The following is a 14,810-nucleotide window of genomic DNA, read 5'->3' on the forward strand; positions in this document are numbered from 1 at the left end:
AAATCTCCGAGCGGTAAACACAACAAGTTTACCAACTGAACCCATCATTCGATGGAGAATTCCCTCTTTATTTGGAAAACCGATATCTTGCTCGGAAGTCTTCTTTAAACTTTGGATCCCGAATAGCTGTGAACATTCCCACCTCCGCAAACTTATTATTAGCTCCTTAGATGCTTAGGAATAGTTCTTCTACAGCCTTTGTCTCATTCAAAAGCAGGGTCGGTGTTGCATGAGGCAATTATTCTATTTTGGAACAAATTGCTCGAAATCAACTTAGCTATAAAATCCCAGGAAAACATCATCTGCATAAAGCAGTGCATAAGACGCTGGACGTTGGATATCCCGTGTAATAGTGTCCATAACAATAACAAAGAAGAGTTTTGAGAAAGCGCTTCAAGAAAGCGTTCAAAAATCTTCATGGAATACATTCTGCTGGACTACCTTCCTTTTTCCATATTGGAACTTGGTACTTTCTTGCCAGTCAGATGGTGTTCTACCTTCCTCAATAACCCGAGGAACTCACTGAGCCACAGTGTTGAATTCCAGCTCTTCGCTGACTTCGCTTCCTTGACTTCAATCGTGTTGACATGAAAGTTCTAAGACTACGTGGGCACCTGCCATGTAGGCATAATCCTACGGTGCTCTTCGGACACGGATTAGTTGGGAGACCACAATCAGAGCCCTGCTATTATTAGAGTCGCGCTGGAATTGCTGGAAATGTCGGCAGTGCTTGTGGAAGTGGAGGATACAAAAATGTGCCCATTGAAATCTGCTCGAAATATTCCCACCATCTACCCTTTACGGCCTATCATCGGTGAGCAAAGTATCGTGTTTTTCGTTAATGCAACGTTCGTTGTATCTGCAGCACTTTTTGAACTGCTTACAGTCAAAGTCACGGAACCCGCGCACGCATCCGACATATTCAGAGTTCTATAATATGCCAATAACTTTATCATTTACACTTCCAGGAAGAATTTAGTATGCTTTAAGGCCCGCTTGAATTAGTATTTCGTCGAGCTTTACCACTCTCGAACCTTACAATTTCGACTGTAAAACATGAACAAATCGAAAACCGCAAACTGAACCATTCAGTCTCTGAATTGTCTGATATTAGCCATTACTATTCCAACAATCCAGGATTGAGGGGTCCTAAGTCTGAACCAAATGGGAAGCAACTTACTCACTAATTTTTTTGGTCCACGGATCCCTCGTTTCGGGCTTAGCACCCAAACTTCAAAAATATTAGGCGAAGACAGCTTTAAGATTTCTTACCAGAGCAAGGGCAAATCGTCAGACGCTGCCTCTGCTCGCAGATGTTAAATGCTCCTTTATATGTGCGAATTATATAGAGCGTAAATTCGCCCATACTCTGGGCCAAAGCATGGCCAGAGCTGAACATATTTTTTTTAAGGATCGAGTGATCCTAAGCCCGCATCCACTTGATGTTACTTGAAGTTTGGGTGTCAAGCCCTAAACGAGGAGCCCTTGGACAAAAAAAAGGGAGTAAGTTGCTCCCCATTTGGTCCGGTCCGAGATCAAGTGGATGCAGACTTAGGACCTCTCAATTCTTAAAAAAAAATATGTATAACATGACGATTAGCCGCTACCTTAGTAAGAAACCGTAAAGCCGTCTTCGCCTAATGAATCCAATTTTACAGCACGAGAATTGAGGCTTATTTAGATGTTTCAGAAAGCACTAATCGATCATTTTAATTTGATACCCGAGATAGATTCGACAGTGTGTATGAGAGATAGAAGAACGGATAATATGTGAAAAGTTGCCAAAGTTTCCCAAATGAATCCGGCTTTTAGCAGTAGGCCGAGGGAAGCTCTGGCAAAAATTAAGTTTAGTATACATTTCTACAAGTATATTGTAAAACGAGGTATTGAAATGCATGGAGAGTGATCAAATAGGCGCAGAAAAAATCCTCAAGGCAAAAGCTGTTGTCAAGAAAGGTGGAGACGACTGTAGGAGAAACTTTAGTAGATGCAGATCTGCATGGGAATATAGATCAGGAGTGCTCTCCGCACAACCCCATTAATTTCAACTAAACATCTAGATGAGATCCAGTCCCCATCATAAAGCTTATATCCCTCAAATTTTTCAAGCCATGATTTTTACAGCAAAATTTCAATCACTTCCCGACGTAAGGTAAAACAACATTTACGAGTATATCTGCCTTGTATCCTTTATCATCATCAATGGTGCAACGACCGGTGTCCAGTCGCGCGTTTCACATCAAAACCATCCAGTTTGGTTGTTCCCAATGAATTTTTGGAGTCCTGACATATGTCATTACTCCATCGAAGTGAAGCTTGCCTCGCCATTTTTACCATAGATATTGTCCTTATAATTTTCAGGGAAAAATCTTTTTAATCCATTCGAACCAAGTAAACCACACATTGTGAAACCTGATTTTAATGCGGCCTGATAGACTTCGTCGTAATATATAGGTATATCATCATCATCAACGGTGCAACAACCGGTGTTCAGTCTAGGTCTACCTTGATAGGGAACTCCAAACTAGTGGTTTTCCGCCGTGGTCCACCATTTCCGTATCCAACTGTCTAACGTCCTGGTTTACGCTATCGTTCCATCTCAGATAAGGTCTACCAAATATTTTTTTTCTATCACAGATATTGCCCTTATTGACTTTCCGGGCTGGATCACCCTCAACCATACAGATTAAATGACTTGTCCATCGCAGCCTATTGAGTCGGTTCTAATCCAGGCAAGGATTCTCTCGTGGGTGTTTCTTTCGAATGCGACTAAGAGTCCATCTCTCTTCTTATCATAATAAAATATCAATCAACTTACCTGATGATAACTATCTGCGGATATATCGCCAGTACTTCTATCTGCTATTTTCTCAGGGTGATTATGAGTCATAAAATCCCATATTGATTCACTTTTGCCGTCAGCGTCCCATCCACCTTCAATCTGGTACGAGGACGAAGCTACTCCCCATTGAAAGTCATTTGGAAATCGTCTCTGTGTTCCGCTTCTGTAAGATAGATTAAAGTAAATCCATAAATTCCAAAATAAAATAATAAATAAAACAAGTGAAGCTTTTAAACTTCCGTTTCAAACATTTAATGATCAATTATCGATAATCACTCAATGATTTATGTGCAAGAAAACATGAACTACAAGATTTGCCAATAAATTTTAATTATAATTTATGTTGGGAAAGTTATTCTGAACATGGTCATTATAACTATAAGGAGATATCCATAATTGTATATTTAAAGAAAACATTGAATTTGAAAATAATGGCAAATATCTGAAGAATATATTTCATTTAAGGACAATATGTGCTCGATTACAATTGTTTTTCTGTGAATTATTACCATTCAATTGACCGGAAACTATGACAATGACAATAACCAACGAATAATTGAAAGTCAATATCAATTATCTGAGAAAACCAGGAACATAATAATATAAATGTAAAATGTACTTTTCGAAATTTACATGCAATTTTCAATCCTACTGGTCAAGACACACAAGATTGAAACATCTGATACGAAGCCTAATTAAAGTTTCATGAGATCTCGTGTTCAGAGCTCCAGGTGTTTGCGTCCAAGACGGCATATTTCTATCTAAATTAATTACAATTAACCACTAGATCATACACATAATATCTTATATGCATTATGCATGCAACCTCCTTTACATGCACACGATTTATTGACTGCAATCACTTCTTTGGATTCGTCAGAATCTAAAGCATTCCTCAAACATATTCGATGGCACTTCAAGTGCACCGAGAAAATTACCGATTTAAACATCCACGATTAAGTGTTTATCTATAGATAAAAATTACCGATGTTGTCTTAACTGATACTAATAAATTCTTGATTACATAAATTGGGATTCGGTATATGCATGATGGCAATTAACACGATTCAATACCTCATAATCATGATTAATTGAATAACCAGCGGAGATACAGATGTAAAAACACCGTTAAGGAATTAATTATGGAATTTCGAGATATTTAAGTATGCTTGCATGAAGTACATATGAATAATATCTAGTCATGCAGATCGTTTTACGTGTTGTTGTAAAAAGGGATAGTAGATATGATTTTTATCTATATTCAGGAGCCTTAGAAATCGGTTTGTATTCAACCAGATTTAGCAAAGGAATTTACGCTCAATACGAAATGCTGTCCCTTTTTTTTTGCTATCCATCCACTTACCCGTCGCATCAATATGCCAAGTCTGCTCTGCACCTATTCAACAGTGCGTCAGTGCCGCAACGTCGTCTGCATAACCGACCAGGCGCAACTCCTCGGGTATATCGAATCTCAGCAGACTATCGTAGGAAGCGTTCCAGGGGTCCGTCCCTAGAATGAATCCCTGAGCTACTTCCGACGTGATTTCCATCCTCCTTTGGCCCTCTAGTGTCTCATAGAGCAAGGAGCGGTCTTCCAGATAAGCTTGGTACGTGAAATGAGTTTTCTAGTGTGCCTAGCATATCAGTCCATCTTACGGATTTGAAGGCATTTCTAACATCAAGCGTTATGAGGAGCACCATTCGTCGAGATCGGCGGCTATGTGCCTCGGCTCGATGAACCGCATCTACGACCTCCATAACAGCATCCACTGTAGATCTCCCTGTTCTGAACCCGAACTGCTTTGCGGATAAGTCCCCGGCAGCGCGGATCGCTTCAGCGTGTCTACTCCTGATGAGCTTGTCGAGCACTTTTCCGGCCGTGTGAAGCATATTCAGTGGCCTGTACGCAAACGGCAACTCCGGATCTCCTTTACCCTTACTGATCAACGCAAGTCTGGCCACTTTCCAGCGACAAGAAAAAATGCCCCCCTTCAAGCAAGCGTTCAACACTTCAAGCAGCAATTCTGGCCTCTTTTATTTATAGCGCTGCGGAGTCTCCTTTTTGCTGATCTATACTCTGCCTTTATTGCACATGCCTCCTCGTTAGCGTGCAAACGTTATGCAAAACGGTGGAGCTTATGACACTCCCTCCGGCAATTTCTGTCGTCCACCAGTACATACAAGGCTTGTCCCCCCTGGGGCCCCTCGGGGCATAGAAGCCTCACACGCCGTCATTATCAAGTTCATCACTGAATTTACGACGGTGTCAGCTACGATGCTGCTACCCCCAGAAGCGCCCTCCAGCGCGGCCCTGCCTGCTCCAAGAGCTTCGACAAACTTCCCGATGTTCACCCTCGCGACATTCCACAAGCAGGGGGAACATCGCATAACGTCAGCCACTTCGAACGCGATGTACTGGTGATCACTTGCGGGGAAGTGTTCTAGGACTCGCCACCAGAGATTACGACGCAAAAGTGATGTCAGGAATGCTTCTTTCACAGCCTGGGCGCCGAAACGTTCACGTGGACCCGGTGTTTAAAACTACGAGCCTGATTCTCGCCAGTATCCAGAATCCGTTTCCCTCTGGAGTCTGGCTAAGGCATGACCCATTCAAGAGCCCTGGCATTAAAATCACCGCCTACCCGGATCCGTCCCTCAGTGCTCCAAACGGCGTCCTCCAGAGCATTAAGCCGGCGCCGAAAGGCCGGCATCGTCTCGTTCGGCGTTATCCCTACAAAGGGGATCCAAACAAATCCGTTCCCCGGCCTTCGGCAAGAACACGAAATCGAACGTCGTCCCGAACCCAGATGGCAGCGGTGCCCGATAAGTAGAGATGCCATGAGGATGGGTCCTTGTTTCGGTATTGTTCGCTAATCAGCACTAGATCAGCATTTACTTCCGCAGCGAACTGTACTAGCAACTGGTGAGCGGTTGCACTCCGGTGCATGTTAATTTATAAAATGCGGATCACGCCGTCCGCACCCAAGCCTTCTCCAATTCCGCCCTGAAGATCGGTCACCATCCTGAGCCCGCAGTGTGTGCAACGCTCTCACCAAACGCGTCGCGATCCCTGCAGAGAACTCAACGCTCACTTTCATTGCAGGTCTTCGCTTGATGACCCACTTGGCCGCATCTCCGGCATGCTGTCTTCCTGTCGAAATAAGCTGCTGACGTTTGTCCATAGTCCAGACACCTGTAGCACTTGGTGGAGACTATCCGCATTCGCACCCTGCATACTACCCATCCGATTTTGATTCTACCGCTGCTAATGAGTTTCCTCGCATATTGCTCGGGGACTTCCACCACGCTTTTAGTCTCAAGCATTTACAGAGGTGATACCTACCCGGGCATTGGTTGCCTCTGGACATTCACGCTTTAGCGCCTCCTCTACTTCGACCTTTTCTGTGAAGCAGTCAAGATCCCGGATTTTTAGAGAGCACATGGGCTCTAGCCTGGAAACAAGAGCCTTCTCTCCCAATAGCCCCTTGACCGCTTCGCAGAACATACTCTTGTTAGTCACCTTTAGGCCCAGTTCGACGAGAACTTTGCCACTCCTCGTTTTCTGTATGGACACCTCTGCTCCGTTGTCTTCGGGTTTCATCCAGTAGCGGATTTCACTAAGGCCTTCCGTCTACTTAGATAAAGTCTTCTTCCGCCTTTCCCCAGTTCGCTTTGCAGTGGGCTATCTGCGGTCCGTTTGACGCAAGCAGCATTCTCAGTGGGGAGTGCGGCTGTTTCTGCTCTCCAATAGTCTTCCGCTGCTCTCCCCGTTCGCCTATAGAAGGAGATGCGATCCAATAGTTCCTCCAGTTCCATCAGCACGTTTTTGACGCCTTTGCTGACGGTCCTCTGGAGGAACGTTGCCAACCACATACGCTTCACCACTGCTGCGCATTTCCTGATGAGCCTTTCCTCTTCGGCTCTAGCGAGGACGGTCGACTGCACTTGCACTCGGTTTGTGTCCGAATCCATCTGTTCAGGACTAGCGATTCTGACTGAGCTTACCTCCAGAACAGGGGCACTGCAAGGTATTGGAGTTTTCATCTTCGCACCACCAGTCGCGCCACTTGATGAGGCTTCCTCTTTATTTGGGCGCCCCGTTGTCACATCGGGTATGTCAGCCCTCGCTGCCTCTCTCGCTGGTCGCTGCGGTGAACGACGCATTTTTGTGCTCCGCCCAAACTCACTCAGCTCTTCCTTTTTCGTCGATTTTTTTTAATAATATATGTTCATTCTCCATAAAAAAATGTTGCTTTTCTGGGAGGCCTATTTATGTACAACAACACAGGTAGGAGGGCCGAAGGGTCTGCCAGTGTCTTTCGGTAATTCCTGACAATATCTGACAGTTGTTCTTGCTGCAACAGATTCATCGCTGCGATATTTCTTTGGTAGCTCCTAATATGTTATGATATTGATTGTTTAAAGTTTATAATTCTTTTTAGACTCTCCGAGAAACTCAAAATTTCGCAACCGGGTTGTAGCATAACTCTTATGTTAGTTTTATAAAAGTTGATCAATCAGAGCCACTTTGCAGTTCCTCCTGCAATCACCTCTATGCAGAGAAGAAGGAGGTTGCACATGCAGAATTTATTTTAGCAGATACTGCGAAACGTACAAAGATAAGGCAGCTTTTACAGGGCGAACGTCCTACCAAAGCGACAGTAATCCTTGAAGACTTACCACCCCAAAGAATTTTGGGCTACGGTTGTTTGCGGCCAACAAAGCCTATTTCAGCATACAGAAAGTGTTCCGCCAAAACTCCTACTGTATAAAACAATAATTTGCCAGTCCACACCTATTCCTCAGAGACTTGGCTTCTCAGCAAGAAAAATTGAAACTTTTAGCCGCATAGACATAAGAATCTTCTGAAGAATTGAGGATATCGGATGGACAATTCCGTAGCCTATATAACGAGGAAATTTGTGAGGGATATCCTGACCATTGTACTGAGGATTAAAGCCGGCTCAATAAGCTATGGTGAGTGCGTCCCCTCATCCATATGGGTGAGGACGATCCATCCTGGAGAGTCCGATCCATGCCGGCAAAACGTATGGGAGAAAAAGAGGACGTGGTAGACCCTACCTCAGATGATGTGATGACGTAAGTCAGGATGCCAGACAGATTTTAGAGATATCGAATTGGTGGACCTCAGGGCAAAACTGGGGTATTATCAAGGCAAGCCTAGTCTTGACAGCATGTCAACTTGTACCGGTCTTGATACGATAAGTCCGCCACCAAAAACACTCACACAATTACGACACTTCCTTGGAATATGTGGTACTTGATGTACAGAAGCGTCACTTCGGTAATGCAAAGCATTCTCACTATTTACTGGGATGCAAGTCGGTATAGCATAGAATCAATTTTAATGAAACATATAGAGAAGGGGGATGAAGTTTCGATTGAGTTTATGTCACTCTTATCTGCTTACTTTGCTTAGTTAGTCTGCTTTGCTCTATATGACTTGGAACTAGAATGTGTTGCATTGCCAGGCCTCTATTCCATTGGCTAAGCTCAAGGGAGAAAAGCTCGGCATAAATTAGATGTAAATGTACTAAGGAAAATAATACAATAAGTTCCTTTCTTCTTAATAAATGAAACTTACTGGCCTATCGTAGGATACAGACCCAATGGAGGTCGTTATTTTTCAGACAATAAGCTTTGTTACGATAACAATGGTATGAAGCGAAACTGCGCTGCCTCCGTTCCGTATTAAAACCTCTATTATTTAACAGCTAACCGGATTGATTGTAGAACTGCAGCAGGCTGATTCTCAAGAAAACTAGGCTGGCAAGACAGAATGTTAACGTTCTTGTCTCACTCACTCATAAATTGTTAGGAAATTAATTAATCATTAATACCGGCTTTATTTTGTGGTCGGAATGGATAGCACCAAATTTGGTTTTATCCAAACATTGATTTCCGAGAAGCATCCCAACTGTAATTAGTTTTCAGGACCTAAGACCTGATACGTCCTACATATCGCAAAAGTAAACTTCAACATAAATTATAAGAAGTAAGATGTGACTGGACGTCCTAGACTATCATATATCAACGGAAGTGTGTGGAGTTTCCATTCATCCCATCAGGTGCGTCCCTTCCTGCGTGCTGGATGGAAACAAAATCTTCACCCGTGGATAAAAATAGCCATGGGAAGGATACCTGGAAATAAAATGGAGCATGGAGAAGAAGAGGAGTAAAAAAGTAACGGCTTAGGGCTCCTGTCCGTCGATATTTAACGACCACAGTGCCTCAGTGGGGGCAACCTTGGCTACTCTCATGGGAGGGACTAGAACTGCTTCCATCGATGCTTCCATCCATTCTCATATCATCACCACACCTACGATTGAGAGTGTTAGTCCCAGTGGGGAGTATGGAGCGAAAGGATACGCAAAGAAAGAAACTTTAATGCCTTGCCACCCGAGCGATGTAAGATGCCGGTAGCTACAGCGGGAGCGGAAGAAACTTAAATCACATAACAAAAGAGAAGCGCATTCAAAAAATCAACCTCAACCACTGCCAGGTCGCGCAAGGCCTCGCAAACGATCCGTGAGAAATATATCACTGTAGCTATAATTACTGAGCCTTATCGAAATCATGTTAGTAGGATTTCAGTCAAAGACCAAACCGACCAAGCAGCGCCATGGGCTTCCAAGTAATAATGAAGTATTCGGAGGATAGATTCATCAAAGCAAAAGTCAAAGGAATCCACATATTTAGCTAGTATACTCCAATCAGTGCTGTACTTGCCGAATATGAGCAGATCCTGATCCTACTGATTCTGAACGCAAAATGTCGTTGATTGAACGGATTTTTATTTGTGCAACCGCAACCGGACAACAAATCTGACAGGATGTGTTCTGTTCGAAGCATTCGCAGAACTCGACGTGGTACTCGGGAATATCGGGACCTACACTTTCAGGGAAACGTGCCTAGAGTCTAGAGGCCTGCCATACACGATCGCCGCTTTACTCAGAAGAGGTGCTTGACAAGTCAATAAGGACACACAAAGGCCACCAGGCAATCTGCATGGAAATCAGGCACCCTTGAATCGAACTCAAAAAAAATATCTCACAGAATGCCGGGCAGGCTGTTCGGGTGGATGAGCTTTTCAGAGGCCGCATTTTCAACGATGCTCAAACCCAACATATCCATGGATCCATCCAGATCATCCAATAGGTGACGGAAGCACACAATACTACTATCTCCTAGTGCGCAAATCAACTACTGGTTAAATAACGAAATAACAACTCTGCGAGCCGCATGGTTCCAGGTGCTTTACCAGAGGATTGCGGAAAAACTCAGTAGCAATGATCAAAAGGAGACAGAGAGACAACTGCTGGCCCGCTTAAAAGAGGCTATTCGAAGGAACAAAAAGAGCTACTTCACAAAATTTTGCGACTATGCTGTTGGAGTTGGGGTGTTGGAATAAAGGCCGCAAGACCACCTCAAATAACTTACCCGCATCTTCTGGAAGAGGGGGTGGCAAATGATGGTCCAATTTAACGAATGCGTGTTACCTTACGTAACCGAGGAGGAGTTGGGTAACAACTTCAACAGATTGAATTTCGAAAGAAAAAATTTATTTATCGATATTTCTAGAGCCATTCTAAGAAAATCCATTCAATTTCCGGTTTTGTGTCAAACAAAACTTTATTAAAATCGGTTTACTGTCTGTCCGTCTATTACACGCATTTTTCTAGGAAACGGTTTTACTGATTGACACCAAAGTTTATGGGAACATGGAAATTGTGAGCGCACACATGCATGCAAAAGAGGGGTTTAACATTATTTTCACCAAATACAGTCATGTGAGGTATGAAAACTCGGCCCGATTAATACTTTCCAAAACTGTTCTCAGTTTCAATATTTAATTCACAAGGAGGAGGGAGGAGACTGAAAAGTGGTAATTGCTTTCACGGACGCATTCTCAGAAACTACCCAACCCAAAAAATCAGGAAGCTGACCCTATATGAGGTGAGTTCGGTTTATCGGCGGGTGGTTCTAAGGGTTTGAAATGCTGTTAGAACCACACCTGATGAGGCAAAACTGGTAGTAGCGGGAATGACAACAGTTGGCATTCTAACTAAAAAAACGAGTATGCTATGTCATGCAGCATGTAAGCAAGGACACCCAGAACGCAGGAATGCGGCAAGGTCAGAGTCGTATGTTGTCTTGGAACGAAGTGGGCGAGTCTTCGCAGGGTTGCTTCAGGCGCATTCCCAACACTAGGGTATGGATTAAGTTAAAATACGGGAGTAGATGTTCATAGGAATTATAGGGAATCTTGATGTTATATAATCAAACACGAAAAAATCATCCAAACAGGCCCAAAAAAACAAATCATTTAAAGCAAGCTCGACCTATAAACCAGAGGACAAAATGAAGAAGTCCCAATAAAATATTTTATCTGAAAACAGTAAAATATACATAAATAATGAGTAGGGGATGAGATAGAACGAAACGTAATTGAATGTGGATATGTCGAAGGAATACATGTTGTAGACAAATAATCGATTTAGGTGCTATCAAAAAGAACCATACGATTTATAAACAACAGACAGACTGCATACAGGCAACAAATAAAATCTTGTTTGAAAACCCTGAGAATACACCAAACGCTGCATTAACTCAACATTGACGGGGTAGTTTTCAGGCCTCACCTCAAGGCCAATAAGGTAATCACAAATACTGAAACGAACTAATCAAAACCAATAGAATATAAATGCTAACTGTCTGACTCCAGTCCAGTCGTTTCGCTAGAAAGGAGTTATGCAAAAAGGGAAGTAAAATGTCGACGAATTAGCATATATAGAAAAAATTTCATTCGGTTAAAGCACACATAAGTAACGCATTAAAAATTGGCTATATTCGCAGACGCCTTATCTACATATTTTGACTTTCCAGACATAGAATGTTTATTTGAAGGCCAATTCCGGTTTTGACAATGGGGGAACTTCTCGGCATATAAATAGCGAACATGGATTCTTTGCTGAATTTATGTCACTCCCACCCATTCAATTTGAATATGAAAATTAAAATTCAGTTTTTAAATCTTGCATCGGAGCAATCTCTAACACAAGACTAGTCTCCTTTCTGCCTTGGCATTGATACAGTAGCGATAGAATTACTTTGCTTCAAGTTCACACTATTTACTTGATACAACCCGTTTGAACTGCGATTGACTTTTATAACTTATAAGAGGAAATGAGATCAAAAACCCAACGAGTTTAACTACCTAACTATGTAAGAATATTATACTTTATTCGTCGCTAGTAGTGATTATTTTATTAAGCAAATATCGATATTTCGAGGACAACTTGTTTCCTGTCTGTGGGTCTGTCTGTCTGTCTGCTACGCCAGGTTGCAGCAGTGTGTGGGATTCTCGCTCACTAAATCCACCCCCACTTCTCCGCCCATATCCTCGCGGGACCACTGTGAAGTATTACTTCGCGAGGAGGGCTCTGGTTTACACCAGCGCAACTAACTCACGCGTCCGTCGCGCTTTCCGAGCTCGTTCCAGTTCCTTCAGCTTCTCCTGTATCGCAGTTACTGATTCCCTTATTGCACTTCATCTTCCTGCGGACCTCACCATCTCCTCGACGAAATTATGGAATCCGATTACTGCATTGAGATCATCAATGAACCTCCTTCTTTCATTCGCGAATCTCGGACGATGGAACATAACATGCTCCGGGTCCTCGGGCGTAGTGGCGCATTCGGGACAGTCTGGAGACTCATCCAATTCGAAGCGATACAAGTACTTCCTTATCCATCGTGTCCCGTAACGAACTGCGTTAGATGGTAATTTAATTCTCCATGCTTGCGCTCGACCCATTTCTCAATACACAGGATCAGTGGAATTATCCCCCCGCTGCTGCCATTTCCTGTACAGCTCCTTCCTAGTGGCTTTTAGGAAGCCCGCAGTCACTTCCGTCGGATCCATCCTCCTTCTCTGGTAGAGGCAATGTACGTCATTCGCCAGAAAATCCAAGGGAATCATTCCCGCGATGACACACATTGCTTCACCTGATACCGTTCTGTATGCACTGCACACCCTCAGCACGATTGGCGGGTATGCCGAACATACCCTTCTCTGGTTCGCTGTGTTATCCAGTGCGCACGCCCAGACTGGAGTCGCGTATAGCAGGATGGATTTCACATCCCTGCGGTAAGCAGCCGGCGACTAGATTTTAGCCCTCCAATATTTAGCATCATACTTGCTAGAGATGAACTAGCCTTTGCTGCCTTTTCGCGAGCATAGTCCAGGTGCCCCTTGAAGCTCAACTTGGCATCGATCATTACCCCCAGGTATCTCTAATGATTGATTTTGAAACGACCTCGCGATTACCAACCCGGATTTTGAGAGTGTTGTTTTGCCTGCGATTAGTAACAAGGACCGCCTCCGTCTTATCTTCCGCCAGGTCCAATTTCACCATTTGGAGCCATGCTTTGATAGCATCAATGGTTTCACTTGCAAACAGTTCCACGTCCTGGTGGTCTTTCGCAACTACTACCACTACCAGGTGGTCTGCGAAACCATCAATGTTACTTCTCTTGGCACGCGAAGGCCGAGCACTCCGTCATACATTATGTTTCACAGCAGGAGCCCCAGTACGGAACCTTGGGGAACACAGGTTGTACGCGAAATTGCTCAAAATCCACCGAACGTACGAATGCGAAAGTGAGCGGAAACGAACGCTACTTTGGAAGAAGTTGAAACAATTAATTAGAGCAAAAACATACAGCAAGGGCCTATCTAAAACGGCAACTGTGAGTGAAAACCCGAATTACGTGATCAACAAATCCTCAATGATGTGTACAGAAGAAGAAATACACCTGCATAATAATGGTTGGAATTATGCCATAAAACCAAACTTTCGTCCGGAAAATATAGTGGTTGAAGTCGAAGGAGCTATTAAATTTATGGCGAGTGATGTAAGAGAGGAAATCAGATACGAAGTTGCTAAAATGTTAGAAGACAGGCCGCGTACAATCGAAGAGAAGCTCAGAGCCTCAAGGTAGAAGCTGTCTATCATCTGAAGGCTGATAAAGGTAATTCCATTGTAATTATGGACAAGCAACAATACGAAGACCTGGTGATGGAAAAAGTCACAGAAGGGAACAATCTTAAACTACATAATGACCCCTTGCCGGCTTCCATCAAAAGGGTGGAGAAAACATTAAAAGAATGCGCCCTAGTTTTCTCAAATTCATTACAAATCCGCATGCCTAATCCTTCCTTGCTAAGAATTAAATGCCAACCTAAGGTCCACAAGGAGGACAACGAGATGCAGGAAGTTATAACAGACTTTAATTCCCCCACGTATATCATTGCAAAGTGGCTGGTCAATGGATGTCAAAAACAAAATTCTCAAGAAGTTATTAATAGACTGCAGGATATACTCCCACTATCAGAAGACGATTGACTAGCATCCTACGAGGTGAAGGCTCTGTTTCGGAGCACACCCGTGAAAAAAGCCCTGGCAAAATTCAAAGAATGGCTCCTAGAGTTTGGCAATTCTAATGAATGGAAAAAGAAAGCTAGGCAATACACAAAATTGGCAGCCCTGTGTATGAACGAAAATTATTTTACTTTCAGAGGAAGATTTGTTAAGACCACTCTGGGAGTAGCTATTATCCCCACTGATAAGCGAGATCTTCATGTCATCAATGGAACAAAATAAGGAGCAAAAAGAAGTTTTACCGAAAACGTGGCTGAGATATTTCGGGTGACATTGACATTCATAGTTTCATAGTCTTGAATTTGCAAAGAAGCGACAACTTTAATCTATTATAACTTTGTTAGTAATAGTGTGATTTCCACCAAACTTGATAGGAACATTCTCTATGTTATAACCTATATTGCTGCAATGGTACTAGGGAGAACTTAAAGGGGCTTTTGCAGCCAATCTCCAAAAAAAGATAGTAATATACCATTATTAACTTTATTTGAAAGGATATTGGT

General features: G+C 43.1%; 1 protein-coding gene across 1 annotated transcript in view; it reads right to left on the reverse strand.

Moving 5' to 3' along the window:
- LOC119649782 (myrosinase 1) overlaps positions 1-14,810 on the reverse strand; it is a 93,332-nt gene that overhangs the window by 57,642 nt on the left and 20,880 nt on the right. The window contains exon 2 of the mRNA XM_038052087.1: positions 2,819-3,005. Within this exon, the coding sequence (XP_037908015.1) occupies positions 2,819-3,005 (187 nt within the window). The remainder of the gene's footprint in view (positions 1-2,818; positions 3,006-14,810) is intronic.

Source organism: Hermetia illucens, chromosome 2, assembly GCF_905115235.1.
Source record: "Hermetia illucens chromosome 2, iHerIll2.2.curated.20191125, whole genome shotgun sequence".
Lineage (NCBI taxonomy): Eukaryota > Metazoa > Arthropoda > Insecta > Diptera > Stratiomyidae > Hermetia > Hermetia illucens.